This window comes from Giardia intestinalis, chromosome 5 (assembly GCF_000002435.2).
Source record: "Giardia intestinalis strain WB C6 chromosome 5, whole genome shotgun sequence".
Taxonomy (NCBI): domain Eukaryota; phylum Fornicata; order Diplomonadida; family Hexamitidae; genus Giardia; species Giardia duodenalis.
This window is the reverse complement of record NC_051860.1, coordinates 1,161,841-1,177,819: the sequence shown is the minus strand read 5'-3', so window position 1 is coordinate 1,177,819 and position 15,979 is coordinate 1,161,841. Positions and strand designations below refer to the sequence as shown.

Genomic DNA, 15,979 nt, shown 5'->3' with positions numbered 1-15,979 from the left:
CTCACCAGTATGGACACCATCCAATATATAGTTGGCACAGGTTCTCCGCATTTGTTGCACTGTGTATGAGGCTTTGTATCTGCTCAGAGACGCTCAAAGAACGATCTATGTACTTTATATCGTACCCTGTTAGTTTGTCGTAGATACGCTGAACAATCTTCACTGCTTTCGGGTTCCTCTCGTTCCCTTCGAGATAGCTTTCTTGCACCGGCCTCCTTGTTCCATAAAACTCTGTGTTTCCATCTATATTTTCCTTTCCACCCATTGTATTTTCTCCACTAAGAACCTTCATGGACATCAGCGGATCATAGATGAACGTTTCCAGCACACTTACCAAGCTGTCCTTGTTCGACCTCAATATGCTCATCGTCGCCTCTCCTGTCATCCGGAAGCTTCCCTCCGTTCCACAGCTTTCAAACGCCTTCATCATAATTGAAGTTAAACGGAATGGAACCTTCTCTGGTAGCTGCTCCCTGTGCATGGCAACTTCGAAGCAATCGCCATAGTCGATGTGCAGCACCATTCCGGTCGTCCGCTCTATCATTAGGTTAGCGGGGTGACGGTCACCAAGGCCAAGGATATATCCAACAATGGAGGACACAGCAATGGATCGTGTATAATTCATTCTCTTCAGGAGCCAATCCTCTGCCGAAGAAGCCTTATTCCACAACGACCTGCAGAGATCAATTGCGTCAGATGTTGTTAGCATGTACTTGAATGCGTCGACTTTGTAGTGCAGTGCCATGTTCATGAACGCAGGAGCTCGGTACTTGATCTGCTGCATTTCCGTCTCCAAGTGGATCCTCTTGAGCTGGCGAAACTCCTTTATTAAAGAAATTATTGTGTCGCATCCAGGTACCCAATACAGAAGCCCTGAATTCTGCGACAGGGGTGTTATTGGATACTTCATGACCATCAGACCGCGGCGAGAACAGTATGAGTCATTCATTAACAAATTGTTAATTAAGGTAAAGAGCTGCATAACCCGCTCATCCTGCCGCAGATCTTCGTGTCCTTTCAGCAGAAACGCATAATACTCTCCGTCAGATGCAACCAGACCAACCTTTCTAGGTCTCTGCTTTGATCGAATAACAAAAACCTTCTGATAAAACTTGACTATTGTGGTAATAGCCCTTGCAGGATGGTAGCTTCCAGGAACACAGAGATTGGTATTGGAGATATTGTACAGAAGAGGAGAGGTTTGCAGCAGATCAATCGTATTTAGAAACGGAAGTTCAGAGTGAATTCTGTCGTATATTTCTTTGTAATGCTTCATTACGATGTTGAGACAGACAAGGTCGTTTGTCACAGGAAATTGACGACAGCTATCCCACGCAGCTTGAAGCTGGCTGCTAAACATCTGTATGAAGACAGACTCAGACTGTGTCTCTGGGGTCCTGCTGGCTAGAAGCTGTAGCTGACATGCATAGTTGAAGAACTTGACCAGATCTCTTGGCTCCTCACAGAATGCCGTAGATGCTTGAGTGATGAGATCGTATGCTATTTCAGGCCACAGTATAGCCACCCGCTGAAGCTCCTTATTTATGTTAAGGCTCTCTAAGATCATTGCCTCATTAGTACGGCGGATCTGGTCAACAATGCTTAGGGACTCCACGCGACGGTTTAAGATCGTACTCTTACTAGCCACAACTAACGGATAGATAAGGGCTTGAGGATGCTCTGTTCCTATGAGAACAAGTAATTGATGAACAAGAAGTCGTATTTTATGCTGTGGTGAGTGAAGGCGTGCAATGAGCTGTGGTATTACGTCTAGCCAGATATTAATTGGCACCGCAGCAAGTCCATTAATTATTTCTGTCTCTACCTCGTCATAGCTGCCATACCGGAACCAGAGCGTCATGAGACGAAGCGTCGTTGGAAGCGCTTCGATGGAGCGCCCAGTCTCTATGCACTTAAAGTGAGCGATAATAGATTCTACAAGGTACTCCAGTTTGGCCTTTTCTAAAAGAACTTGCCGATTCTGCACGAAGCCAAGGTGCTCTGGGCAAACTAGTGGCCTGTCGCTATCTTGAACAGACTGACTGAGTGCTTCTGATGTACTCCCAACTGCATCACTAGTGGCGTCAACAGAGCTGCGACGCGTTACTATCTGTAGCCCGCCATCTACACCGGGACGATCATTCAACTTGTCAATATAAGCCGCAAAGCTGTTAACAATAGCATACGTTGTGTGGCTGATGCATTTCCAAATGTGATTGCTTGTTTCATCGCGATCTGCAGCAACTTGAAACCACTCCAGCGCGATAAGGCCTATACGGGACATGCCTACAGTATTGTACTGATTGCATTCCTCCAGAGATACATTTGATAGTTCATCGTACGCCAGCAATATGTTGTCAACCAACTTGGCGACTGCCTTATCTAGTGTACTTGCAGATGATAGCTCTAGACGTTCAGCTGAATGCTCGGTCGCCTCATACGTAGTGCTACAAACGCTAGCATCGGCATCACAGTTGTTCACGATAGAGTTCCATATAGCAGAGCAGCTGGTTACTGTGTCCTGCACAGGAATATTGACATAGCCTTCTGAGGGAGATATTGTCCCTATCATACTACATGACTTGTGATCAAGAGGCGTTAGCAGGTCGGAATACCAGGCCCCAAGACGAATAAGCATACGACAAACAAGTTTTGGCTCTGTTTTTTGGATAGAGACATCATTACATAGACGGATTAGATGCGTGAAGGCAACGAGCTTCTCTAACACATTCTCATTTGAGCTTACCCAAAGGTGCTTACAATAGGCGTATAGCACATGAGGGTAGACATGATTGAGAGGCGGTATGAGGGCGTTGAAGAGATCACGCTGTGCATTGCGCTTAGCATCATCGCATTGCTGGCCAACTATTGACAGAGGAGTTTCCTTCTCGATGCTTTGACCTTGGTGAGTAGAAGCGTTAGCAATCATCTGAAGCGTCGGCTTAGCAACAGAGTGAGAAGCAATACTGAGAACGTCCGAAGTTGGTAGAGCCACATGCTGCTGAGCAGTGAAAGCGTCTTTCACAACGCCATCCTTAAGTAGGTACTTGGCAAGAGATGAGCCAACCGCGCTGAGATCTTGTACTACTCCCATCTCGGCCCCAAGTGCAGAGCCAATAGGCGTTACGCTTCCTCCCGTAGAAACATCACCAGACCCGTGCTTGAGGTAGCGCCGAGGAGTGCCGAACGAAGTAAGACCAAGAAGAGTGTAGAGTCCTCGGCTTTTAGAGACTTTAATGTGATGCACGGATGACGAGTTAATGAACGTTTCGAGAGTTTTTCTGGCTAGCTGCACACGCCCACTCTGAAGGCACAAAACTGAAAAGCGAATCCACACTTCTTGATCTTCGATTGGAAAGATAATGAGCCGCCTGACCCGAAGGAGAGCTTCCCAAGACTCGCAGTCCCAGCGAATCATAGAGATCTTTCGAGACCACATTAACCGTAAGCGTTCCTTTTCTGTGTCAGCAAATCCCGGGGGCGGATTGAATGAAATCAAAGTCGTTTCAAAAATGTTTTCATAAGGATTGCCTCCTTCCTTTATTAACGTCGACGGCGCATCCAACTTCAGTCCGTTGAGAGCTAGTTTATACGAGATTATGTTCTGGAGTTCAGTAATGGTCTGTAAGAGGATACACAGGTTATACGCACGGGTGTACGATTCCGCACTCAATCCAATCAGATCGGGATCAATACGTAGACGGAGCTTGCACAGCAACTTATGGGCCTCCAACATCTTGTTCGCCTTTATATACGATGTGGCACGTATAATTGTTCCATCGATATTGTCTTCTGGAAGGACTCGCAGCCAGATTTCCACGTCCTCTTGGTCTTGCTCCAAAAGACTCCATGCAGCATATGTTGCAATATCTGCTTGAAATCCTTTGATGAGTGTATGTTTTACTGTTGTGAGCCCTGCTTCTTCTTTAGATTCAGAGGACAGGTAATTTAGCAACTGATCGGCTTCTTCCTGGACGGCCGAGTAATCAGCAAGCGCAAACAAGCAACGAATTTTATCCTTCGTGAGGTTAACGAGCATCGGAAGTAGAGTTCGTGCCTCAGATGTATTAGACTTGAGGCTTAGCTTTAGCTGATCTATCTGACGATTGTACCCAGAAAGAGCCTTGTCCCAAAGACACACATTTTCAAACCACTTAGGACTGGGGCCGTAGAGATCTTGCATGTGTCCCTGTGCCTTGTAGCGAAGAGTCTTGAGCACTGATTGAAAGAGGTTTTCCTCATACATCAGAAAGGTGGGGTATTGATAGGTAAGCTTGCTTTTTAGCATCCTTCGCGCCAGCGCGCTTAAATAAATACCTATTTCATTATAGTCTACCTGAAGAACGCTGCCCTCTGGCCCAGACATCACGGGCCGTCCCTCAACAAATATGCCACCTATCGAGCCATAAGACACAAGTTGCTGGGGAATGGACTGGTTAAGATTGGAAATTTTCTTCGCTTCTGTTAAAGCCTTTGTGACAATTTTCGAAACAACCTTGTTGATAATACGCTCCAAGGTTGACTCTGCTGAACAATTAACAGCTGCCCCAGGCTCAAGGCCTCCTTCCCTTTGCATCATTGTGAAAACGTCATCCAACCCCGTATATAGGCAACGTAGCAATATGTCATAGATTAGGTTTGTAGAGATGAAGTTAAGCCGCTTGCACTCAACCCTCAGAGTCCCTATGGCCGTCTCCTCATACCCTAAACTATAATTAATTGCAATAAGACGACCAACTGCCTCTATCGGGTGTTGTGCATACTCTGTTTCCTTGTAGCGCAGAGAGCGCGTATACGCATGGCATCGCTCGGCTACCTCTCCCAAGAAATTGTGGCTGAACGTGGTGCTGAACTCACGGGACCTGTTCTCCCAGAACTCTGCCAAATCCAGCAAAATTTGTAGAACATCTAGCGGACAGTTCTGTGATAGAAATACAGACCGGATAGACTCAACGATATAATTCCTGTGCTCATTATTGCTGGGGTATGTCTCAGAAAGGCATGCAAGGAAGGAGTAATTAAATAAATCACGTGCTACACGAGGATAGGAAGTGGCCAGCTTATGGCATGCCCGCAGACATTTAAGAGGAGAACATTGGAGAAGGGTCAGGCTAAGATTTGAAAGCCAATGACGCCACTCTTCGTTCTTCTTGCATGTGTCTGCGCGCCATATCTGCTGAGGAATGGTGACGTGCTTATTAAGCATGTCGTTTTCCTGAATAGAAAGGCTATGCACGCCTATCGCGCCTGCCGGGAGCGGGCGCATATCGTCCCCAAACCATGTAGATGATGTGTGAAGATAATTAATCACACTGCCTATATCATCGAAGTTGATATCTTTAACGACCAGAATCATAGCATCTTTATCGTCGCCAGGTACCTTGTTTGAGATGCTCTCCATATAAAGAAGTGTATCTTGTGTAACTGGAGTCTCATACATGGCCAACAAGGAAGCCAAGGAAGTATACTCAGAGAATTTTTTAGCTTGCTTTTTCTTCCACTCACAAATCAGGCGATAAAAAGTAACTGGATCAACTTCTTCGCGTCGTAGTAGTAAGGAAAAGATGGAGTCCAAAAGACCAGAAGTAAAGCCAACCTTCAGAAGACACTCGGTAATGACAGGAATATAAAGAGTCACAGAAACGCCAAACTGAGCGCAAATAAAGTGCAGGACCTCAAATGCTTTATAAGAAACTATGTTCATAGGATTCAGACCCTTCTCGGGGTTTGCATTCTTATTATGCTCTACAGACGTACAAGGATCTGCTTCCATGATGACTTCGAGGATAGGATGGATTATGCTTGCTCCAAAGCGGGAAAGGTTAGTGCAAATAGTAAGCCGAGAGAGAGTATCCAGAAGAGCGAATCGGAGCTCTTTACCCAGCTTCTGCTTACGAATCCCAGAGCAAAGAAGGTCCACAATTAAATGTATGTGGTTTGAGAATAGGCTTGAGAGGGCCACAACAGACCGGCAAGCCCTTATAAGAAGCTTCTTTGCAGAGTCACTTATCTCCTGGGATGACTTTAGCACAGTGAAAAGACCTACAAACTTTAGGAAAAATTGCGAGCCATAGTTTCCTAAAGACAAATCCAATACAATACTCACCTCTTCGAGGAGCGCAAGAATAAGCTCTATGAGCTGCTGGTTCGCCCACAGCACTTCTATTATGTCAAAAATATCAGAAACATAAGAGTGTGCGTGGTGCCCGATGCTTGATATTATAAGAATGAGCTCGCGAAGCATTGTTTCCTGCATGAATACCTTACAATTTTGTATGTTTTCAAGAATTAAAGATATTATCTTAGGCACCATTGGGAGGCTTATCGCTGTGCATTCTGTCTGGATAATTGTTCGAAAGACCACAACGGCGTCATAGTGGTACATGTCTAAGGTGCTCTCAGACAGGATAGAGTAAAGTGTAGACATAATCACATTTAGAGTCAACTCAAAATCAGAGACATTAGCAGAAACCTCGGATCCGCTATCCAGTTTCATAATATAGACGTTCTCCACGACGTGGCCCGTTATTGGACTGACAACCGCCTTTCCATGCGATTTGATAGACGCTTCTTGTGCTGCGCCTCCTTCACCCTTGTGGCATACCCAGATGTTAGACTCGTCCATGATATAGTCTAAGGAAAAGACGTCGGTGGACTGGCACTTACAGGTCAGATTGGTGGGAGGAACAAGCGCAGATAGATCCGGCTTCCCATTCTGATAGAATATGGGATCGATAGCGCCGATGGTCGTTATAAGCTTGGCTGCTTCAAGACGTATTTCCTGAGATGTATCATTTTTAAGGATACCAAACACTATGGTAAAGAGATCATGGTAAATAAACCATGGGAAGACGACGAATGATGTTGCTTCAACAATCCGAACAAAGCATCGGGTGGTGGTCAGTCTCAGAGTCTTTGACGTCTCTTCTTTAATGCAAGTAATCAGAAGAGGAATGACCTCTGCTAGACAATGTACCATACTAGTGGAGCCGATAGTGAAAAGCTCAGCAAGAGTTGTAAGAGATGTAATCAGCAAGTACTCGTCGTCACAGTCTTTTGAAATGAGCCCCATGACAGCTGAATATACCATGGGCACGTAAGGGAGAACAATGGACCCGCAAAACTTAAATATCTTGACGATCAGCTCATTGGATGTAGCCCTCTTATTATTTTCTGTGGTCAGACGGAGTTCTGTCAATAGAACGAGAATAAGATGCCTGATTTCGGGAGTCACAAGCGCAGGATTCAACGAACAGAGACGGCCTATCAACTTCACGGCAAGGATGCGTATCTCAATATTATCATCATACAAAGCAATAAAAAGGGTCCTGAGACTGCTCTCGTGCACAAGATATATATCATACCTATTTGTAGTGGTTAACGCCTGAATTATAGACATGCGGACCTCCGGATCGATGTCTGTGGTTCCTATTATAATGATTTGCCGCAGCGTGTCAGATATAAGCATGTGTCGGTATGGACCCGAATTAAAAAAGCCATCAGTGCCTAGATCGCTCGACTTAAGGATGTCTTGGGACAAAATGCAGTCCTGGTTAATACAGAAGCTTGTGGAGCTCATGTCATCAAGGTGAGAACTAGAGTGTGTTCTGATATGTCTAGTCTTGGGGCTAATAGTGGTAGCGAATGATTGGTTGGAAACAACAGCAGGTGGGATAATTGTGGCTCCACCGGATGGCGTCGGAGCCTCTCCAAGAGTGGACCCAGCCCAAGAGTGACAATCCTCCGCTTTTATAGTCATACTTTTGTACTGCGAGTGCTTTCCACGCCGTATCTTTTCAAAGTGGTCCTCAGACATTAGCTTTAGAATAGTTTGAGCTGCTTTGATGCGAAGTGTGCTACTGTCATTCCGGAGATAGCGCGTCAGGTAATCAGCTGCAAAGATTGTCAGATCAAATAAACTAAAGTCAAAATCGTATAGCGCTTGGAATGCTAAAAGGATGGCTTCACTTGTGGAGTGGCGACGGGGACGAAGCTTGCTGGTTCCTAATGCTGTTGCAATGCGATCTGAAAGCTTATATAACGCCGTTATACCGGCTGATGTAGTAACAGTTTGATAGACAGAAAGAGAGTTTTTAAAGTCACATTGCTCCGATTCCTCTTTGAGACCAGTAATAGATAAGTCGTGAGCCAGCTCAATCGCATCTTCATTGGTGCGCGTATCTTCCACGTGAGTGGTGGCTTGGGTAGTTGAGGGTCGTGTCCCGGGGATAATGGAAGTCTGGGAGTCAAGGACGCCTGAGTCATGTCCATCAGCAACTGCTTGAGATTGATTCTCCGTAAGCACAAGATAGTAATCTTCTGACCCATCAATTACTCCATAAGCATTGGAAAGAAACAAGTTGATTCCACCCAGCTCATTGGCGACCAAGTAAAGAAGTAGGCCTTGGATATCCAGTAGCCGGTTATGTAAATTTGCAGAAAGGTCTTGAAGAGCAGAGGTGAGAGATTCACAGAGTCCCACAGAGAAGATGCATTCCAAAATCGAAGTGACATGTTTCTGGACGAGGTTCGGCGCCCCTTTTGTAATGTATTGGATACACTTGAGAGGCTCCGGTGGTAGTATACTCCCTGCCTTTGTGAAATTCTGTGACTTAAAAGATGAGGTGATGAGATTGATTAAGTCATTGAAAATTGGTTTAACGTGCTTTTCCCCTATGACTATGACGAACTCTCCTAGAGGAATAAACAGCTCCTGTTGTGTGGGTATCATTTTCTTGTAAAATGTCAGTATCATCTGTAGCCGTTCAGTTGTGCAAAATCTCTCTGGGTCTAATTTAGCAAAAAGCGAGATAATGGATGCAACAAGCATACGCCCCTCGGATGTCTTAGAACGGAAGATATTGGCGACGAGAGAAAAAAAACTGCTGTAGTTTTCCTGGAAATAGTCTGCTATCGACTTGTCTTTGACTGACAAATTAAGCATGTTCAGGAGCAGATGCAGGGCAATGAGCTGCTCAGAAATGTTCTTGCCATCTAGCGCAGCTCTAATCATTGTTATGAGACGTACCAGAACGTCATGCTTTGTAGCTTTCTTTTGATAGGATATGAATTTATTAATAGCCTTGAAGCCCACTTCCTTGATATTGCTGTTTCGCGTTTCCGTAATCACATGCCAGATTGGTTCAAGAAACTCTTCGCTGGAGATATCTATGGCAAAACTGGTCTCCACCTCAGTTAGGTCATTGAATAGCAGCATGCCAGTGTAGACCTTTGTTGAGTCTCCGCTCTTAATTTTATCAATGCTTATTACAAACAACTTTGGAACAAAGTCTATTCCGTGGCCTTCAGCGTTGATCAATCGACCAATGAAAACGCAATTAGTAAGAATAATAACTTCAGAAGGGTCGTTGACAAGTTCAAGGGCGATTTCTTCAAAGTACGTCAAAGGAATCATGCTAATGGTAGGACGGGATTGGATGAGCTCCCTCATGACCCAGAGACTTGCGAGTCTGTCTTCGTAGCTTGAGGAAGTGGCAAGATTCCTTATAAAACTCATAAGATCAGATATAAAAAGAGTACGAGGATCGGCAAGCATTTGTCTACTGTCCTTTTCGACTTGCATGCGAATCGCCATTGCTGCGCGTGTGTAGATGTTTGGATCGATAGATTTCAGGTCAGCTAGATAGGGATAGAAGCGGCTAGAAGTAATTGCGTCTGTGCTCATTTTTAAATCCAAATCAGGGACTTGTGGGCCGCGCTCCAAAACCCTGGCTTCTGTTGTGTTTACCAGTGTTTTTAGTCCTTTGCAGTCCTTTGTAACTCATCCTATCCACTTATTTCAAGATTTATGGCGTCTTCTCAGCCTTTGCTTCTATCTCCGTCACTGTGGTTTTTGGCTATAGAGCGCTCAGATAGAAATACCGTTAGGCAAAATGTGAATCGCTTTGCTCGCTTTAGGCGATTTTGTGCGAATGGAGATGGTGAGACAGGATTGATCGAAGCCACACGTCTCAATGATACGCTCCTTGTTAGCATCCTATTACCTCACGAAATGACACTCCAGACGCTTTCGGGAGAGACTGCGCTTATGGTGGCTTCCAAACTAAACTATGCTTCTGTAGCAGAACTGCTTGTTAAATACGAGGCAGGGATTCAGGATAAAGCAGGACACACTGCACTAATGCATGCGCTTATCCACCATAACTTCGCTCTTGTTCCTATTCTATTACAACGAGAACTGGGACATGTCGATTCACAAGGCAGAACTGAATTATACTATGCTGCAGTAAGCGGTAACGTCGATGTATTTGTTCTGATAATGTCTGCAGCTCTCAAGAAACCTAGGGGCATTGAAAGCCTATCTGCGTTATGGCATCAATTATCAGCAGAGTCTGAAAGCGCAGCGCCGGTTATCTATGAGCTTATTCAGGAACGTTTAGATTCTAGGTGTAAGTGCGCAGAAGAAAATACTAAACTGATAAACCTCTTGCAGTCAGGGCAAACAGCATTTCCACGAGGTTTGCTGCGAGCATGCGCTAAACAGAAAAATGCGAAAGGACAAACCGCTCTCATGGTAGCAGCTAGTTTGAACCTGCTCAGTGCAGTGGAGATCTTGTTAGAATATGAACTTCTTGCTCAGGACAACAAAGGCCAAACAGCGCTCATGTATGCTGCTAAATTAGGGTCAGTCAAGTGTGTGAGCTTATTGCTTGGGGAAGCGGGAAAGCAAGATTCGCATGGAAATACAGCGCTTGTGCTTGCTCTGAAATCTCACCAGTGGGATGTCGCTAGACTACTAGCAGAGTGCTCCTTAGAACACAAACATCAGAACGAGGCTGGATGGACGGCTTTGATGTTAGCTGCGAAGCTTGGTCGGTCAGATATTGCAGAACTTTTGCTGAGTGAGACTAGAATGCTATCATATGACCAGCAAACCGCATTTAACATGGCGCTTGCCTTTAAAAGCGAGCCTGTCGCTGTTCTCCTGGCTCCATATGAATATGACATCCCATGCTTCACCGGGGAGCCACCATATGTTGCCTGTTTAAAAGCAGGGTTTCTCGTGGCTGCTGAAAGAACCAAAGAGGCTCTTGCATCTGCCGGTCAGCCCGTTTATGCAACCTCTCTCATGGAAGCTGCAGATACCAATGACATTGCTCTTCTTACAGAGAGCGTAAAGGAGGTCGGGGCCAGGGATGCTTTCGGAATGACAGCAATGATGTACGCAGCACTGCGGGGCCACAATGAGTGTATACGTTTCCTTGTCGCACATGAAAGCGGACTAGTGGATAATAACTTGTGGACTGCTTTGATGCATGCGTCCCGTGTTGGCAATATTGAAGGAGTTCAGATCTTGCTAGAACGTGAGGCTGGCCGGCGCAACAATCAAGGCTGGACAGCACTGATGAATGCTGCTAAGTTTGGGCACTTGGAAATAGTCCGCCTACTGAGAGATGTAGAGGCCTGTCTTCAGTCAGATAAAGGAGCCACAGCTCTCCACATAGCGGCTCAGTATGGATATACAGACATAGCGAGCCTGCTGATTGACAAAGAACAGAAAATTCAGGACTCTCAGGGCTGGTCCGCTCTCATAAACGCAACACACAAATCACGCACAGATTGTATTTCTTTGCTTGCTCCTTATGAGGCTCGACTCCAGACCATTCACGGTAAAACGGCCATGATGATAGGAGCAAACCAAATCAAAGCAAACATGATCAAGATACTACTCCCTTACGAGGGTCGGTGTCAGGATTCTTTCGGAATGACAGCAATGATGTATGCAGCACAGGCCGGCTACATCAACAATGTGATGGTGCTGGCTGATGTGGAGGCAGGGCTAACTAATAACAAGGGTGAACGTGCAATAGACTTGGCACGCAAAGGTGATTATAAGAAAATTGCCCTGTTTCTTTCCAATTTTGAGAAGTGACAATAAGTGACAATTTTTCATATTAGTAGTAGCACAAGTAGCCGGGATCTAAACTTATTGGTTGGCTCCATTTCCGCATGCTTTATATATTATTTTGTAGGTACGCTTTCCATTTGTCATTGATAGACCTAAGTACAACTGTCTCATGCTGTTGATAATAAATCCATTCAGCAATGTAGCACTGGGGGACTCACAAGCTGACAGCTTTTGCGTTAACCATTCAGACCTTGATCAATTAGAGATAGTAAATCTGAGAGCCAGAGAGAAGAATTGGTTATAGTCCTAGTAGATAGCCCCAGTAGAGGCCCCCATTGATGTCGGTACTGAAGCTAATATTAAAAATGAACGAAAAGAAGAAGATTTACTATCACTTCGCTTCGGACCCAAGCCGAGAATACACTCTCAACCTTCCATGTGAAGGTCGTGTCTCCTGCAAATTTGCACGCCAACATATTATCATTCAGCATACGGTCCGTCCCGATTCCAAGTGCTTTTTTGAGCTCTACCGCAATGTGAGCACAGACGCAGGCAACCCCAAATATAAGCTTATTGATAGTAACGAGGATATTCTTACTGAGACGCGCCTACTTGTTAAACGACGCCCAATAACAATCGAAGATATCAAGCAAGACGATTACCTCTCATTTGACTCGTTGGCTCCCACCCTTCATGATATTATTCATTCTGATATGGTTGCAGATAGGCTCTCAGCTCGCGATAGTGATAGTCTAATAGACGCCAACAGACAAGGTATCACAGAGCTTACTAAAGATCTACTTACCACCCTTTTAAGTGAGATTGACAACAATCTAACCATGACAATAGGAAAAAATACAAGAACAGACATAATAGGGCAATTCAATGTGGATAACGCCCCACCCACGACTCGCGAGGGCCAGCAGTTCCTCATCGGGCAAGCCAACCGCATACATCAGACGTTTTCAAAGAACCAAGCTGCTGAAGAAGAGCAAGATGAAGACGAAGACGATAAGGAGAAGACAACAAGCAATATAGCAGAGCTTTGGGATAAAGTGATGGGCTACCCCAAGTCTTTCCTCTGCCCCACAAAGCTTCGCGAAAGTGCGCAGACGCCAGTATCGAGCTCTGCTGCGTCTGGAAACACTAGTCACAGCGGCCATGGAAATTGCAATGCACATAACTCAACTTTCTCTGGTGCCCATGCCAATTCTCCAGGAGCTCACGCTACTTCAGGACCTGTTACTGGTGCCCATATCCAGGGGCATAGCCATCGCCAGGAACCTCGACAAGGTGACAGTAGGCCTTCCGGACAGTACTTTTTGCATAGTAAAAGAACAAGAGAGGTTAGTAAGGAGCCTATAAAGGTCGTACTAACGGGGGTCCGCGGGCAAAAATAAGGCATCAGCCACTACACAAAAAACTAAAAATGAAAATTCGCTCTATTGTCGATATAATATGCGGCTGCCTAACGAACTACAGCCCTGCAAGAGAGGATATCTATCAGTACGTTGAAGGAGTACTCCAAAACTACACCGTGTACATTCCTCAAACTGATGATGAAACAGGCAGTGTGAGGATCGACTGCTCTGCTGTGGGCGTCTCTACCTCTGCTCCACTGAAGAATATGACTGACCAAATGACTATACAGCAGCGACAATTCATTAGTGATGTGTGTTGCGGGGTTGCTAGCAACAGGCCTGTTCTTAAAAGCTGTACTGACCTACTTTACGCGCAAAATCCCCAGCTCCTTCCATCTGCTAAGAACCTCTATTATGTATTGTTTTACTATACCATTTTTGAGCTTTTGCGCCAACCGTTTTCCAAGCTACGAGCCATCCTGGTGTCTCAGCAAGCCTCTGTTATTCTGCCATTTTTGCGACTGGTTTGGGGCGACGCCTCACCTTCCAAAATAACTAAGGGATCGGTAGATATCGCGGAAAAGGGCTCTGGTGACGAAAGTAGCTCGGAAAACGATAGGTACAAAGCTACCGAGGATTCATTAATGCAACAGGCAATACAGCCCGTAGTTCAAGACGCGCGGCTATCTATTCATCTAAGACGTATCTTAGAGTCACACTTTGATGAGACATATGTTCGTGGACCTTTGACACATGCGATTGTTCATAATTGTTACCAGGAAGCGACAGATCTAATAGCCATGCTATCCCAAAAGTCAGAAGCTAAAAGCGCCTGGCAAAAAGGGCGAACACCACCTCCGATAGCACCAGCACTTGGCACAAAGTTTAGTGCTCCTGTGACCAGTGTTTCTTTATCAAAGAAAATTACAGATATTACTCCAGAAGAGGTGCAGGCTGAATACTGCTATACGGCAAAGAAAGCCCCACTTGCTATGCTTAATAAGCCAATGAACGAGGTGCTAAAGAAAGCAGAGGAGGAGCGCAAACAATTCCTCCCTCAACTGACTAAACCAGATAAGCGCACAGCTGAATGGTACAGCGAGGATAAGCGTCGGCACGCCGAGGCCAAAAAGAAACTGGACGATAAGAAGCAGGAGGAGGCCGCCCGGGAGGCTGCTGCATCTATTGAACGAAAGCAAGCCATGGCACGCAAGAGATATGTCCAGGTTCCACCGCCAAGAGAGACAAAAGCGACTATTTTGCGAGCTAACGCAATTATAGAAAAGGCGTTGGATGTGGAGGCCCAAGAGCTTAATATGTATATGGCTGGCTTGCGGGATAGTTCGGAGTTTGATATGTGGCGAGCAGCCATGCTTGAGCTCGACAAACAGAAGCGCCTTGCCGAAATAGAGCTTCATAAGCGTGATGCGAAGCTAGCTTTCGAAGATGCAAAACATGCGCGGGAAGTGGCGCTAAAGTTGAAAACAGCTAAGGTAAGTGAGGAAAATAAAGAGCATTTTCAGCAGCTCCTTGAGTACTTTGAAAGAGATGATAAACGACTCCAAGAGGCTCAGCGGCATGCTAAGGAACAGCACGACATGTTACAATTAAAGGTGGATGAAGCTAAAAAAGATTTAGCGAGAGAGAAGCAGAGGCTCGCGGACGAGCGAAGACAAGAGCATCTTCAAAACGTGGAGTATATGGCAGACTTAAAGCTTGCTGAGAGCATCGAAAGGATAGAGCTAGTGAAGCAAATTAAGGCTATGCTGGAAATAGTTGGAGCAGAGCGCGAAAAGAAATTACTTGAAAAGTATGACTCCTCTACTACGGCAGGTCACGGCTTATTAGATGAAATGTCTCTTACAGAGCTACGGCAGCGGCTCCTTCTCATGAAAGAGGTTAATCTTCAGATTCTAGAGGATCGTCGTAAAGCTATTTTGGAAGCGAAAGAGAATGAACAGGCTGAGCTGCAACGAAAATGTGAGCAGGTAGCACGGGTAAGAGAAGCTATTCGCGCCGATAGAGAGCAAATGAAGCTAACCGCAGATGTACGTGTTGATTTCTCCATCTATCAAAAGTATATAGATGCCGTTCAGGAGTCTACCAAGGAAATAATTGATAGCTATGAGAAAGAGTTAGGTAAGCGTATTAAGACACGTGAGGAGCAAAGTCGCGAGCAGATAGAGCAAGGGGAGGTTGCACGAGCTGCCGCAAATGCTTTACGGCAAAAACTAAACGCGCGGGCCAAAGAGAAAAGTACTGTCAAGATATTTACTGAGAATATCTTAACCAATACCTACACAAAAACAACGGATATGTTCTACACAAAGGCAGCATATCCAGGGCCAGAGAAAGCGCAAATAGCAAGCGAGGTCAAGCAAAAACGATTGGAAAACATACAGTTAACTAAACATAGACAAGCGGAGGAACGATCTGAATGTAAGAGGAAGCAACAAGCTGACCTGGAGCAGCAAAAGAGAATCACCGCAGATGAAGCTGCGAAGACTGCAAAGCGGAAAGCGGATCTGCACAGAACACAAAAAGAATGGGAGCTTATGAGGGATCGAAATGACGCTCTCAGAGATCCATACAGGGCATCTGTTAAGGGGGCAGGACACACAGGCCGGGATGCAGGAATGTATGAGGGAATATTTATATAAGCAAATAATTTACTCTGTTTACCAAGGTTAGTTTGCAGCTGCTGTCCGAGTAAATCTCCCTGCAACGCCACCGCCCTGGGCAGGGCTCC

At 45.4% G+C, this 15,979-nt stretch overlaps 4 protein-coding genes across 4 annotated transcripts; 3 read left to right on the top strand and 1 right to left on the bottom strand.

Annotated features, from left to right (window-relative positions):
- Nucleotide 1: 1 nt before the first annotated feature.
- Nucleotides 2-9,685, bottom strand: GL50803_0035180 (GTOR; the record flags this gene model as incomplete). Its single annotated transcript, XM_001706638.1, has 1 exon — nucleotides 2-9,685. One exon carries the CDS (start codon nucleotides 9,683-9,685, stop codon nucleotides 2-4), a length of 9,684 nt encoding a protein of 3,227 aa, XP_001706690.1.
- Nucleotides 9,686-9,808: 123 nt separating this feature from the next.
- GL50803_007728 (Ankyrin repeat protein 1) lies at nucleotides 9,809-11,893 on the top strand (the record flags this gene model as incomplete). The annotated part of the gene is made up of 1 exon (XM_001706641.1): nucleotides 9,809-11,893. One exon carries the CDS (start codon nucleotides 9,809-9,811, stop codon nucleotides 11,891-11,893), a length of 2,085 nt encoding a protein of 694 aa, XP_001706693.1.
- A 341-nt stretch (nucleotides 11,894-12,234) lies between these two features.
- GL50803_0014525 (uncharacterized protein) lies at nucleotides 12,235-13,269 on the top strand (the record flags this gene model as incomplete). The annotated part of the gene is made up of 1 exon (XM_001706643.2): nucleotides 12,235-13,269. The coding sequence occupies one exon, from the start codon at nucleotides 12,235-12,237 to the stop codon at nucleotides 13,267-13,269; it is 1,035 nt and encodes a 344-aa protein (XP_001706695.2).
- Nucleotides 13,270-13,298: 29 nt separating this feature from the next.
- Nucleotides 13,299-15,890, top strand: GL50803_0016194 (uncharacterized protein; the record flags this gene model as incomplete). Its single annotated transcript, XM_001706644.1, has 1 exon — nucleotides 13,299-15,890. One exon carries the CDS (start codon nucleotides 13,299-13,301, stop codon nucleotides 15,888-15,890), a length of 2,592 nt encoding a protein of 863 aa, XP_001706696.1.
- Between the last annotated feature and the right edge of the window lie 89 nt (nucleotides 15,891-15,979).